At 42.4% G+C, this 14,759-nt stretch overlaps 1 protein-coding gene across 1 annotated transcript; it reads right to left on the reverse strand.

Moving 5' to 3' along the window:
• Window positions 1–9,673: 9,673 nt before the first annotated feature.
• Window positions 9,674–10,724, reverse strand: LOC109208223 (centrosomal protein of 290 kDa-like). Its single transcript, XM_019371287.1, has 4 exons — window positions 10,590–10,724; window positions 10,319–10,510; window positions 9,971–10,252; window positions 9,674–9,859 (listed from the first exon to the last, which is right to left on the reverse strand). The coding sequence occupies exons 1-4, from the start codon at window positions 10,722–10,724 to the stop codon at window positions 9,674–9,676; spliced, it is 795 nt and encodes a 264-aa protein (XP_019226832.1).
• Between the last annotated feature and the right edge of the window lie 4,035 nt (window positions 10,725–14,759).

Below are 14,759 nucleotides of genomic sequence, written 5' to 3' on the forward strand. Positions count from 1 at the left end.
AACCACTATTATTTTTAGTCCCACGGTGGGCGCTAAACTGTTTATCTGTAAAATGGCATTTACAATTATATTTGATTTTGTGGTTCTAAAAATATGTGATTTATTTTTATACTAGTTGTTAGGCCATAGATGCTAAGTGTAAGTAAAGAGAGTAAGATATGCAAACCAGTATGGTCACAAGGCTGGACCTCGAGGTCTAGCTAGGGCAGCTAGCGATGAGCGATTGATGAAGAAACGATGGTAATGAAGGCCTCTAAGATAGCCTTCTACGGTTAATAATGGGCAGTAAATGAAGAACAATAAATGAACCATGAATGAACAAGCAATAAATACGTGAAATAATTGTTGAGTTCGTTTAGGCAAGAGAAGCAGAGAATGTTCTATTGTATTCAATAATGTATGTGTTCAGTAAAAATCAATCCCTTTACAAAATGACAAGGGTCCCCTTTATATAAGAGGGGGAGATCCTAACATAGTACATGTCTAATAATGATGGGGAAATACTATCGGTACAGCTGTATAATGGCTTAGTACGGATTGGTACTATTCTTGCAGACCTGGTCAGCCCTAAGCACGTGTCCTTGGGAGCTTTCCCGCCTTTCCATGACGATCATCGATTTGTATTGCTCCGAGATTGACCTTCGATGTGCTCCCTCGAGGGACGCACATCGGGGCCATACTTCAGATTCTACTTCGAGCTCCTCGAGGTTGGACATGGAGTGCTACAATAACCCCAAAGTCGAACTCTTCCGATTTTGGCCGTATACAATAATGCTCTATTATTAATCCTATTCACAAATCACAATCTTGTCACAAACTATTTCCTCATTAGTTAATATCCAGTGTTACTATAAACCGCATTCATTCTCTCTGCGAAGAAATAACATTTAAAATGTTTAAATTCATTATAATAGTCCATCTCATCTAAAATTAGGAGTACCCATTACAAAATTTAATACTTTGTTCATCCTTTCCCGTCTCTCCATCTTCTCTTTTACCTGTCATCAAAGTAATTGGTGTTAGGAGATGAAAGTAGGAAAAGATTAATAAATATAAGAAACGTTTTTTGCGTACTATAACCCCACTTTTCCATGTACATGCATCAAAGAGGAACAACGAAAACAGGTTAAATTTGTCCATACACTAATCGAACTAGAGCAATTTTACCCCTATTAAACTTTTGGTTTATTTACCCCGTAGATAGGAAAAAGAATTCTTTTTTTTCACCCTTGATCCATGATGGAGCTAGGGAGCTCCAACAAGAGGGTAGTTTTAAGCTATAACCATAAGTTGAGTGATAAATATAGACCTTTTTTTCTTGAAAAATCTTTGACACGTGGAATTCACTCATTTCACATTGGAGCTCCATTAATGATAAACGCAATTACAAGATTGTGTGTTATGGCAAAAGTATGATGAACCAAAAAATACAATAGAGGAAAAAATTGAACAATTGCAGACAATACATAAGCAAATTTGAATCTTTTCTAAAACAAAACAAAAACAAATTAATAAAGTCCAAACAAGTTGAAATGGTGAGGCACATATGTAGCTTGTCCTCTTCCTTTTTTGTTTCAATTATCTCATTCTCATGGCCGCCTTGCTTCGCTAACAAATAGTAAACAATAATGTGAGAATCTCTAAAAGAGATGTTAATGTGGTGCATGTGACCATAATAACAATACACAGACACAGACCACAAAAATTACATACACAACAAAGAGAGATCATACAATTCAGCATTTTAAAGGGAATGACAGCCAATTTAGGAATTTATACTACATATATATATGTTGGACCTTCAGACATTAACACTCCTAACACGTTTCTGTTTACTAGAGAAATTTGTAACCAAGTTCTTCTTTTTATGATAACTGTGTTGTTCATGCCAGCGAACACGCACCTCGATTGATTTTACGGAATACTATTAGCCTTGGACAAATGGATAGAAATCGATCACGTAGTATTTTCGCCTCTATTACTTGATCTGTTACCAAATTAATCATTTTAGATCAATGTATACGGTTAAAATCGGACCCACCCGATTTTGACCGAGACCAGGGAGTCGCATCGAAGTTCGGCCTCGTAGTGGATCAGACCATAGCACGGGGACAAGATACCAAGTTCGGGAATCGAGGTACCGGTCGAGATCGAGGCCAGTGGTGATCGAGATCAAACGAGACATACAACATGCAAGATCGATGACAGCATAATAACGGAAAGGCTAGATATCCATGACTAGTCGAAGATCATAGCGGAAATCTCGGAACAGATCAAATCAAGGGCGGTTGTTTAGACTAATCATGGGATTTACTTCCATAATTAGAATTGTACCATAGATAGGATTCATCTACTATATAAAGAGGGTTCTAATCATCTTGTAACCATCTTATGTTCATGCATATCAAAGCAATATAACATTTTCTGTCTAGCTTATATTCTTGTTCATCAGTTTGCTTATTTCTTAACTATTTGGGTACCGACCAGTTCGAGGGCACTCTAGCTCGAGGGCTGATATACGTTTCAAGACTGGTTTGCTTTATCTCATTGTTAATTTCTATTACTGATCTTTATATCCATCAATTAGTATTAGGTGAAATCACGTGTCCTTAGGGTAAACAGTTTGGCGCGCCCATGGGGCTAAGGATAATAGTGATTGCCTGGTATTAATTCTCATAACACACACTGCTTTACGCTTTTTCTTGTAAGTGCTTTGATTTCAGGAATCAACATGTCAAACTCTCAAGTAGCACCCACTCACACATACAACGGCCTTGGTCTTCATGGCGAGAACGAAAACATAGTTTCCCCAGGAAACGGAGTACCTCCAGTCAACCCCGACGGACCGCCAGCCGTAGACCCAGTCGATGTCAGCTTCCCTATTGCCATTAATGGGAATTTGGGCGTCGACCCTGAAAATAGCATCCGCAGAGATGCTCGAGCAGCCGATCAGAACACATAGAGCGGTGGAGAAGACGGAATTAGCCTTCGAATGATATTCGAGATGTTGCAGACTCAAAAAGCTACGATAGCACAACTTCAAATCAGAATTGAGCACCAAGAAGAATTGAGCTCGAAACATCACAAGAAGTTGTTCATAGAGCCGAACCTGTATCGAAGAAATAGAACACCAATGAATCGGGGACTCACCCCGCCATTATGAAAATGCTCGAAGAGCTCACTAAACGGATTGAATTAGGTGAAAAGAAAATCGAGGCTAATGACAAAAAGGTCAAAACGTACAACTCCCGGGTTGACCAAATACTGGGGGCACCACCGATTCTAAAGGGTTTGGATTCGAAGAAGTTCGTGCAGAAGCGTTTCCCTCCAAGTGCGGCACCGAAGCCCATCCCGAAGAAATTTCGCATGCTAGAAATTCCCGAATACAATGGAACCACCGACCCTAATGAGCATGTTACTTCTTATACACGCGCAATAAAGGGGAATGACTTAGAAGATGATGAGATTGAATCCGTTCTACTAAAAAGTTTGGAGAAACTTTATCGAAATTTGCCGCCCAATTCCATCGATTCCTTCGCCATGCTTGCAGATTCCTTCGTAAAGGCACATGCCGGAGCAATAAAGGTTGCGAGAAGTCAGACCTCTTCAAAGTGAGACAAAAGAACAATGAAATATTAAGGGAATTCGTATCTCGGTTCCAGATGGAATGCATGGACCTACCCCCGATCACAGATGATTGGGTCGTTCAAGCCTTCACTCAAGGTTTGAACGAACGAAGTTCGATAGCATCACAACAACTAAAGCAGAGTTTAATGGAATATCCAGTTGTGAGCTGAGCTGATGTACATAATCGATACCAGTCGAAGATCAGGGTCGGGGATGATCAATCAGGAACCCCTTCAGGTTCTGTTTACTCAAATAGGCCCGTCGGCAGATTTCAAAGGGACATCGACAGAGAACTCCGATCAAACAGAGATCGGTATCAACCATACAACGCATATCGTAAAAATAGCAGCCCAGGACGTAATCTTGTTCGAAATGATCGAAGGAATGATCGAGGAAAGAGCTCCCGAGGGCCCATGAGTAAAAGTGGCTTCGATAAATATGTTGAGCCCACATAAGCACCACGACTATCAGAATACAACTTCAGCATCGATGCATCAGGTATTGTGTCAGCCATTAGACGGATCAAAGATACTAGATGGCCCAGAACCCTACACAACAATCCATCTAAAAGGAACCTTAATCAAATATGCAAATACCATGGTATCCATGGACACAAAATCGAAGACTGCAGACATCTGAGGGAGGAGGTAGCTCGTTCGAAAATTCTTAAGTGATCGGGCCAAGAATCACTTCAAAAATAGGGATTCAAACAGGAAAAACGAGTAGGAAGAGCCACAACATGTGATTCATATGATAATTGGAGGGGTCGATATTCCTCAAGGATCAGTATTCAAACGCACCAAGGTGACGAACATAAAGGAAAAGCGAACTCAGGACTACTTATCGGAAGAAACCTTGTCTTTCAACGACGAGGATGCAGAAGGGATCGAACAACCTCACAACGACGCACTAGTAATATCTATCCTTATGAATAAAATTCAAGTTAAATGTGTGTTGATTGATCCAGGTAGCTCGGCAAACATTATTCGATCAAGGGTCGTAGAGCAACTCGGCCTCCAAAATAAAATCATGCCCGCAACTCCAGTACTTAACGGCTTCAACATGGCAAGTGAAACCACCAAAGGGGAAATTATTTTGCTAGTAATGTGGCCGGGCTATCCAGGAAACAAATTTCCATGTGATCGAAGGTGACATGAGGTACAACGCGCTGCTCGAAAGGCCTTGGATTCATAAGATGAGGGCAGTGCCCTTGACGCTTCATCAAGTCTTGAAATTCCCAACATCAGAAGGAATCAAAATAGTGTACGGTGAACAACCCACTGCCAAAGAAATGTTTGCAATCGACGAAGTAGTACCGATATCGGCGCTTTTATCAACAAAGGGATCGGTGTCGAAGGGAAAGCAAGAAGTCAAATAGCAACCACAGTCACCGGCTCGGCCTGATCGGAGGAGCGGGATACTTTCGAGGATGATGATTATATGATACCTCGAACCTTCATAATCCCTGATGATTCTGATGCAACGAAGTCAACAGTCGAAGAGCTGGAACAAATCATTTTGATCGAGAATCTACCTGATCGAAAGGTATACCTAGGAACGGGGTTAACTCCCGAGCTCAGGAAAAAACTCGTTCAATTCCTTTTAAAAAATATGGATTGTTTTGCTTGGTCCCACTTAGATATGACAGGGATCCCATCGGAGATCACTACGCATCGACTGAGCTTGGACCCGAAGTTCCGCCTGGTAAAACAAAAGAGAAGGCCCTAGTCCGAGGTAAAACATGCATTCATTAAGGATGAGGTAACAAAACTTCTCAATATAGGATCAATTCGGGAGGTAAAATATCTCGAATGGTTAGCAAACGTAGTTGTAGTTCCTAAAAAGGGAAACAAACTTAGAACGTGCGTAGACTATAAGGATTTAAACAAGGCATTCCCTAAAGTTTCCTTTCCTTTGCCGAATATCGATCGCATGATCGATGCCACGGCCGGCCACGAGATCCTTAGTTTTCTCTATGCCTACTCCGGGTACAATCAAATACAAATGAACCCGGAGGATAGGAACCGAAAAAAACTTTGTTCATCACTAAATACGACACCTACTGCTATAATGTAATGCCGTTTGGACTAAAAAATGCCGGTGCTACTTATCAACGCCTAGTAAAACGAATGTTCGAAGAACAAATAGGTAAATCAATGGAGGTCTATATTGATGATATGCTAGTTAAGTCCCTGCGAGTAGAGGTCCATTTAAAACATTTGCAGGAGACCTTCGACATACTGAGAAAGTACAACATGAAGCTTAACCCGGAGATATGTGCCTTCGGGTCGGTTCGGGCAAGTTCCTCGGCTTTATGGTATCAAATCGGGGGATCGAAATCAACCTCGATAAAATTAAGGCAATCGAAGACGTCACAGTTATTGATAATGTCAAGGCTGTACAAAGGTTAACAGGTAGCATAGCCGCCTTGGGGTCAATTTATTTTGAGGTCCACAGATAGGAGCCACAGGTTCTTCTCACTGCTTAAGAAAAGAGCAATTTGGCATGGACCCCGAAAAGTCAACAGGCCTTGGAAGAACTCAAACGATACCTGTCGAGCCCGCCATTGCTTCACACCCCAAAGGTGGACAAGCAACCTTACTTATACTTTGCGGTCTCGGAGATAGCGGTAAGTGGGGTCTTAGTTCGAGAAGAGCAAGGTACAAAATTTCCTGTTTATTATGTTAGTCAGACCCTAGGTGAAGCCGAGACCCGATACCCACACTTAAAAAAATTAGCGCTTGCTTTAATAAGCTCCTATAGGAAATTAAAACCATATTTTCAATGTCGCCCAATTTGTGTTGTAACCACCTATCCCCTTCACAACATTTTGCATAAGCCCGAACTCTCGTGTCGATTAGCCTAATGGGCCATCGAGATCAGTGTGTACGATATCGAGTGTCAACCCCGAACGACCATCAAGCCTCAAATCTTGGCAGACTTCGTGGCCGACCTCACGCCAGCCCTCGTAATCGAAGTCGAAAAGGAACTATTATTCAAATCGGGTATATCATCAGGGGTGTGGACCCTCTTCACAGACGGCGCTTCGAACATCAAGGGGTCGGGGCTAGGCATAGTTTTGAAGCCACCCATAGGTAATACAATTAGACAGTCTATCAAAAATTCGAAATTAACTAACAATGAGGCCGAGTATGAGGCCATGATTGCAGGTCTCGAGCTAGCTAAGAGCTTGGGAGTGGAGGTCATCGAGGCCAAGTGCAACTCCCAACTTGTGGTAAATCAAGTTAACAGAACTTTCGAGGTTCGAGAAGATCCAATGCAGAGGTACTTGGAAAAACTAAAAGTGTCTCTACATCGATTTAAAGAATGGACCCTACAACACGTACCTCGAGAACAAAATAGCGAGGCCGATGCCCTTGCAAATTTGGGGTCGTCGATCGAAGACAATGAACTTAGATCGAGGACTGTCGTACAACTTTCGAGGTCAGTCATGGAAGAAGGACATGCCAAAATAAACTCCACAAGTCTAACTTGGGACTGGAGGAATAAGTACATCGAATACGTAAATAACGGGGAGATTCTATTGGATCCTAAAGAATTGAGGACTCTCCGCACGAAGGCCGCACGGTTCACATTGGCCGAGGATGGAACACTGTATAGGAGAACGTTCGATGGACCTTTACCGAAATGTTTGGGACCAGGAGACACCGACTACGTTCTACGGGAAATTCACGAGGGCACTTGTAGAAATAATTCCGGTGCTGAGTCATTGGTTCACAAAGTCATCAGAGCAGGATACTTTTGGGCTGATATGGAAAAGGACACTAAAGAATTTGTTCGAAAGTGCGACAAATGTTAAAGGTATGCACCGATGATCCACCAGCCTGGAGAGCAACTCCACTCAGTCGTATCCCCATGGTCGTTCATGAAATTAGGGATGGATATCGTCGGCCCTCTACCATCGACCCCAGGTAAAGCTAAACTCATTTTTTTTATGACTGACTATTTCTCTAAGTGGGCTGAAGAACAAGCCTTCGAGAAAGTCAGAGAAAAAGAAGTCATAGACTTCATCTGGGACCATATTATATGACGATTCGGAATGCCTGCCGAGATCGTATGCGACAATGGAAAGCGATTCATCGGTAGCAAAGTGACAAAGTTTTTCAAAGACCACAAAATAAAAAGGATCTTATCAACGCTGTATCATCCTAGTGGGAACGGACAGGACGAATCGACAAATAATACCGTCATCCAAAATCTAAAGAAAAGATTGAACGAAGCTAAAGGAAAATGGAGAGAAATATTGCCCGAGGTCCTTTGGGCGTATCAAACAACGTCAAAATCCAGTACGGGGGCAACACCATTCTCTTTAGTCTACAGTATCGAAGCTCTGATCCCGATCGAAGTCGGGGAACCTAGCTTCAGGTTTCGGTATGCAACGGAAGAGTCAAATCACAAGGCTATGAATACGAGCCTCGAATTGCTAGATGAAAGACGGGAAGCCACCCTCGTACGAATGGCCGCATAGAAACAGTGGAACGAGAGGTATTATAACCGAAGAGCCAATTTTCAACACTTTAAAATCGGGGACTTAGTCGTGAGAAAGGTCACCCTCAATACTCGAGACCCTAACGAAGGAAAACTTGGCCCGAACTGGGAGGGATCGTATCAGGTTCTCGATATCGCCAGAAAAGGATCCTACAAACTTGGCATGATGGACGACGAGCAATTACCAAACAATTAGAACATATCACTCCTCAAATGATATTATTGCTAAGGTACGACCTTTTCCATTTTCATTTATATTTTATACTAACCAACTGCAGGTTTTCAATCGAAGACATCGAAGGATTCTTCATCACAAAGTCCTTAGGTCTGAAAGCACGTGTTGCACTCTTTTTCCCTTGGACCGATTTTTTGTCCCAAATGGGTTTTTCCGGCGAGGTTTTTGATGAGGCAACCATTGTTCGTGCTAACTTAGAGCAATTCAACAGTATTCGAGGCTTCTTTACATTCAACCTCGAATATTGGGGGGCATCACCCTCGGATGTCAACTTTGTTACAAGAAAGGTACTTCATGCCAACAAGGTCTCGGTAGGGAAAATTTTGTAAAGGGCAAACGGTCAAACGAACTGTGCCCATGTGGATTACTCGAGCCCTAAAGGCAAACATGTATGCATGTATAATATATTGAGAGAAGTATCTTTCCTTGCCAAATATTTCATGCCATAGAAAAAATTTTACTTTACAATTTCACACTTTTGGTCTGTTGTGCAAACAGGCTTAAGGGCCGATCACAACTGAAGTTCAAACAACTTACCCCATACTCGGGGACTGCCATCCGAAAAATCAATGAAATCAAATTATTAAAATCTCGAGATCATAAGACCTTAAAAAGGCAACCCTCATTTTTATAGGCCACGACCACCCCACTAGGGGATTGACATTTCTAACAAGTTCGAAGTATAATCAGGGAATAATCCCAAGAGGCAAATCCCAAGTTAAAGGCTACGACCAAACTAACACGGTTTGGAGACGTCCGAATTTCGTAATAAAAATAGGCCTTCTAATATCTTCACAAAACTGGTTAAAAAGGCTACCGTCGGCAAAATTATAAAGGGTTTCGATAACATCAACCCCCGATAACCCTAAGGTGTACCAGATTGTTTTAACTCTCAATCAACCTTATTTCATGCTAAGGCATAACAAATTTTTATATGATTAACTTTTTAAGCCGAAAAGGGAAAAGAGCCATTCTTTTGAGGCCATATCAGCCTAATTCATGAGCCTAAGGGCCATTTTATTTTGAGTTCGAGAAGTCATCCTCACTCAACTAAAACCTAAGGGTCATCCTACTTCGAGTTCGAGCAGTTACTCACTTTTGTAAAGACTACACTGGCCAGACCTCGATCAAATTGCCTAAGCTTCGAACTTGTGAACAAAATATTCATAAGGCATGAATGAAACACAATGCAGAAATTGAAGTGAAAACAAGTCAGAAAGAAAAGAGGCCTTTCTATATAGATATTTACAAGGACCGATCAAGGTCCTACACAAAAAATCAAAAAGAAAAATCCTAAGGTTCCTAACTATTCTCGAAGGTGGCTTCCTCTTCACCGGGGTCCTCCCCACTCTCAGATCCCCTCTTGCTCTTGTCATCATCGTCACCGTCGGAGGAGGAAAATGCCTTAGCATCGTCTTCAAGCTCTTTGGCCTTCCTTATCTCGTCAGTAAGATCGTAACCTCGAGCATGGATCTCCTCGAGGGTCTCCTTTCGAGATTGGCACTTAGCGAGCTCGGCAATCCAGAGAGATCGAGTTTGGGCGGCCTCGAAAAATTCTCTTGCTTGGGCTTAAGCAGCTTGAGCATCAGATCGGTAGACGGCCACAATCGCCTCCTCGTCGGCCTTCACATTTTTTGCCTCAGATTTAGCTTTTACGAGTTCGGTGGCTAATCGAGCCTCGAGATCCTCTATTTTCTTGGCCTGAGCTGAGCTTTTCTCCTTCACGTCTTGGAGCTGACTTTCGGCTGCTAACAATTGGTCTTGAGCAGCCTCTTCCTCTGAGGCAAGGCGGTCCATGTTTTGTTTCCACCCCAACGTCTTCGCCTTCATCATATTACCCTCCTCAAGGAGCTGTTCGATCCTCTCGGCCTTCTGTTGAACCTATGAGATTTAAGTGTTAGCCATCGTCCCCAAACTGATACCATGAGCTTCTAAGATTTTCATTACCTGCTCAATCAGTTCGGTCTGTTCTTTGTGAGCCATGGCCAATTTGGCTCGGAGATCCTTGATCTCCTCTTCTTTTTGCCCGTTGAGAAGCTTGAGGAAATTTCTCTCCTCCGTGAGCCTTTGAAGATCAGCCTCACATCGGCTCAGCTCTACTAGGGATTTAGAAAACCCCTCTTGATGGAGTGCCAAGGCCTATGCAGAAAGAAGAAAGGAAATTAGACAAGAAGAAATAAATACAAGTGTGATATCGATGAGGGGAGTTGAGACTTACCCGACTCAGGATTCGTTGAGCCTCATCGAAGAGACTCGATGCTTCACTCAGGTCGGTAGCATCTTCGAATCCGGTGAAGAAACCACGAAAGAGGTCCTCTCCTCCGTGGGATCCTTCCACATCGGGAGTCCTCATAGCTTGGGCATCCTAAATTGCCTCCTCGAAAAATGCAGGGAGAGTCGGCGAATCTCCAATTACTATTTCCCCAAGTGAGTCACTTGGGACGTCCTCTTCATTTTGGGCCTTCAGACATACCCACTGACTGCTCATTTCGGCGGGAGGCATCTTCAGTCTCCAACAACTTGGGGACTTTGCCTGGGTCCTCTTCCAAGACACCCTCGGTTCGAGGCGGAATTTCTTCAACCCTCACCGACTCAAAGGCCTTTGGGGCCTCATTGTTCCTCTTCACTCGGGGCACCAGCTCGGAGCCATCATCTTCATTTTCTTCTTCTTCCTCTCTTACCGCTGGACTACCTCTGCAGGCAGGGCGACAATGTCTTTATTTGGCTTACGAGCTAGATTTTTCTTGGGCTTTGGATCCTCGGAGGTTGAGATCTTTTTTCTCTACTTATCCTTCACCGGTCTCGGGGCGGGGGGCGAAGTCTCCTCCTCACCAGACGGGGACCTCATAACAGCATCCTTTCCAAGGCCTACATAAAAGGAAATCAAATGAGCATGAAAGAGACATTTCAACAAAAATCATCACATACGTGAAAAAGGGGCTTACCATGATTTTTGGCCTCCCATCGACCCTTGCTAAGTCGCGCCATGACCACTCAGCGTACGAAGAAGTCGAGGCCAGGTCCCGAACCCATCTCTCGAGGTTAGGAATTGTACCAGGCATCCAAGAGATCGCTACATCGTGGAAAGGGATATCGATAAGAAGAAACGGAGGAAACAAAACAATAAATGGAAGCTAAAAGTAGGATTGTACTTACGCTTCATATTCCATTTCTCGGGAAATGGCATCTTCTCGACCGGGATTAGGTCAGAAGTCTTCACTGGAACGAACCGATCCATCTATCCTCGATCCTTGTCCTCATCTATGCTCGAAACAGCACCTTGGTGGCCTGACGCTGAAGTTTTATTAACCCGCCTCGATAGAGACGGGGACTGTACAACCTGATGAGATGATCGAGGGTAAAACACATCCCCTCAACTTTGCCCATGAAAAATCGAAGCAGAATAACAATCCGCCAGAAGGAGGGATGGATTTGACATAGGGTTATTTGATATTTACGGCAAAAATCGACGATGATGGGATCGAGGGGGCCTAGCGTGAAAGGGTAAGTGTAAACACTTAAAAACCCTTCCACATGGGTGGTGATGTCCTCTTCAGGGGCCGGAATCACCACCTCTTTGCCTTCCCAGTTGCAGTCCTTCTTTACCTGCTTAAGGAAACTACAAGTTATCAAGTATTTATACCTCGACATTGGCTCGCATCGACCAGGGACTGACAAAGTTTTCTCGATCTTGAAGTCAGAAGTAAGGACGCACCCCCAGGGAACACACTCCTTGGGGCGCGGCTCCACCGGTGTTTTGTCGTCGGTCGGCCGTGATGAAGAAGCATTTTCCTTTTGAGGAACATTTTTTGACATTTTGCCATTTTGGTATGAGTTTAAGAGAGAAGAAGATAATAGGACTTGGAGTTTGGGTGGGGATTAACAGCGAAACCTGAAGGTTTTATAGAAAGGAAGAACTTAAGAAGATGAAAAAGCTTGGAGATTTGAAGAAAGTGAAAGTAAAATCAATGGGAAAAGGGCCTATTTATGGGATTCACGGCGACGGTTGCACCGACTTGGGAAACTGCACCTACGGAACATTTCGGTCACTTCCTCGCTTATGTCACGAGGATGACGTCATGACAGATTAAGGTAGAAAATCGAAGGCTCAATTCGTTTCTTGTCATTACACTCCAAAAAACAAGGAGACTATCTATATACGGTTAAAACCGAGCTCACCCGATTTTACTATTTGACCAAGACAGGGAGTCACATCGAAGATCAGCCTCGTAGTGGATCAGACCAAAGCACGGGGACAAGGCACCGAGTTCGAAAATCGAGGTACCGGTCGAGATCGAGGCCAGTGGCGATCGAGAGCAAACGAGACAGACAACGGGCAAGATCGATGACAACATAATAATGGAAAGGCGAGATATCCGTGACTGGTCGAAGATCATGGCGGAAATCTCGGAACAGGTCAAATCAAGGGCGGTTATTTAGACTAATCATGGGATTTACTTCCGTAATTAGAATTGTACCATATATATATGATTTATCTACTATATAAAGAGAGTTCTAATCATCTTGTAACCATCTTACGTTCACACATATCAAAGCAATATAACATTTTCTGTCTAGCTTATATTCTTGTTCATCAGTTTGCTTATTTTTTAACTATTCGGGTACCGACCAGTTCGAGGGCACTCTAGCTCGAGGGTTGAATTACGTTTCAACACTGGTTTGCTTTATCTCATTGTTAATTTCTATTACTGATCTTCGTATCCATCAATTGGTGTTAGGTGAAATCACGTGTCTTAAAACCACATTATAAGTTTAATTGTTATCCAAATTTTTGGATAAACAATCTAACTACTTTTAACCCCACTCTTTTACTACAACCTCCTTCAATCCTGGCAGCGATGCTTATTTACTTTTTATTGTTTTTATGTTTGTTATCAAACATGTCCTAGTTAGTACTACTCCTAGATGCTCCATGTACTATTCACTTTTGTTGCTTTTAAGTTATCGGACATCTCCTAATTAATACTTACTCCATGTACTCTGTTTAAGAGAATTCAAACGCTATGTTTATTTCGCATTTGGATTTTATTTGCATATTTTGTGATTTATGTAGTTATCTCACTCCTTATTATGAATCATGTTGGTATTACGTCCGATGTTCGTCGCCTTAGAATGTAATTAAGTGCTTTCTCGGTGGGAATGTTAGACGAGTGCCGCTCATGAATCCAGATTGGAATGCCAATCATGGAATTTTGATCGTGACAAAATGTCAGAACCACTCTCTAATTACAACAACACTAACAATAACAACTACATCATAATCCTACAAGTGGAGTCTGGAGAGGTATGATGTACACAGATCGTAATAGACAAGTCATGGAAAAAGAAGCAGTAACAACAGCAAGGTAATAAGATAATCAAATCAAAAGAAACAACCGGCAGTAATAGAAATCTAAGTATAAGGAAGTACGAGAATAATATTGATACTACATGTATGGAAAATAAAATACGCTCGACTACCTACTAACTTTCTACTCTAGTTCTCGACCTCCATATCCTTCTATTAAGGGTCATGTCATCAGTAAGCTGCAGATATGTCATGTCCTGTCTTATCAGTTCTCCCCAATACTTATTTGGCATATCTCTACCTTTCCTCAGATCTTCTCACTGGGGCATCTGGACATATCCTCTTCACATGCCCGAACCATCTCAGTCTCGCTTTCTGCATCTTGTCCACCACGGAGGCCACTCCCACCTCTTCCCGAATATGTTTATTCCTAATCTTATCTCTTCTAGTATGCCCACACATCCATTTAAGCATACTCATTTTCGCTACTTTCAACTTCTGGACATGAGAGTTCTTGATTGGCCAACACTCTGTTCCATACAATATAGTCGGCCTAACAACCACTCTATAGAACTTACCTTTAAATCTTGGTAGTATATTTTTATCACACAAGACACCAGATGTGCGCCACCATTTCACCCATCCCGCTCCAATGCAAGTTGTTGAAAGCAAGCTTAAGTCATTTTGCAGGGTTCCATGCTGATGATTTTTAGAGTATGACAACAACAACGACAACAACAACGGCCAAGTATAATCTCACAAGTGGGGTCTGGGAAGGGTAATATGTACGCAGACCTTACCCCTACCCCGAGGGGCAGAGAGGCTGTTTCCAGGTTTTAGAGTATGACAATGACATTCAGAAATTTAAGATAAGAAACAAAATAAAAGAAGAAAGGAGCCAAAACACAGACGCCTGCAGAATTACTTATATTCTGTTGAATTATATCCATTTCTTAATGTGAAAGGACCAAATTCACTCAACTTATAATATCAATTTAAACATCATGATAACCTGGGGAGTAAAGAATTTAACAGCGATTGACTTAAGGGAAATGAAACCAAATAGGTATGCAGAAGTAG

The sequence above is a fragment of the Nicotiana attenuata genome, unplaced genomic scaffold (genome assembly GCF_001879085.1).
Source record: "Nicotiana attenuata strain UT unplaced genomic scaffold, NIATTr2, whole genome shotgun sequence".
Lineage (NCBI taxonomy): Eukaryota > Viridiplantae > Streptophyta > Magnoliopsida > Solanales > Solanaceae > Nicotiana > Nicotiana attenuata.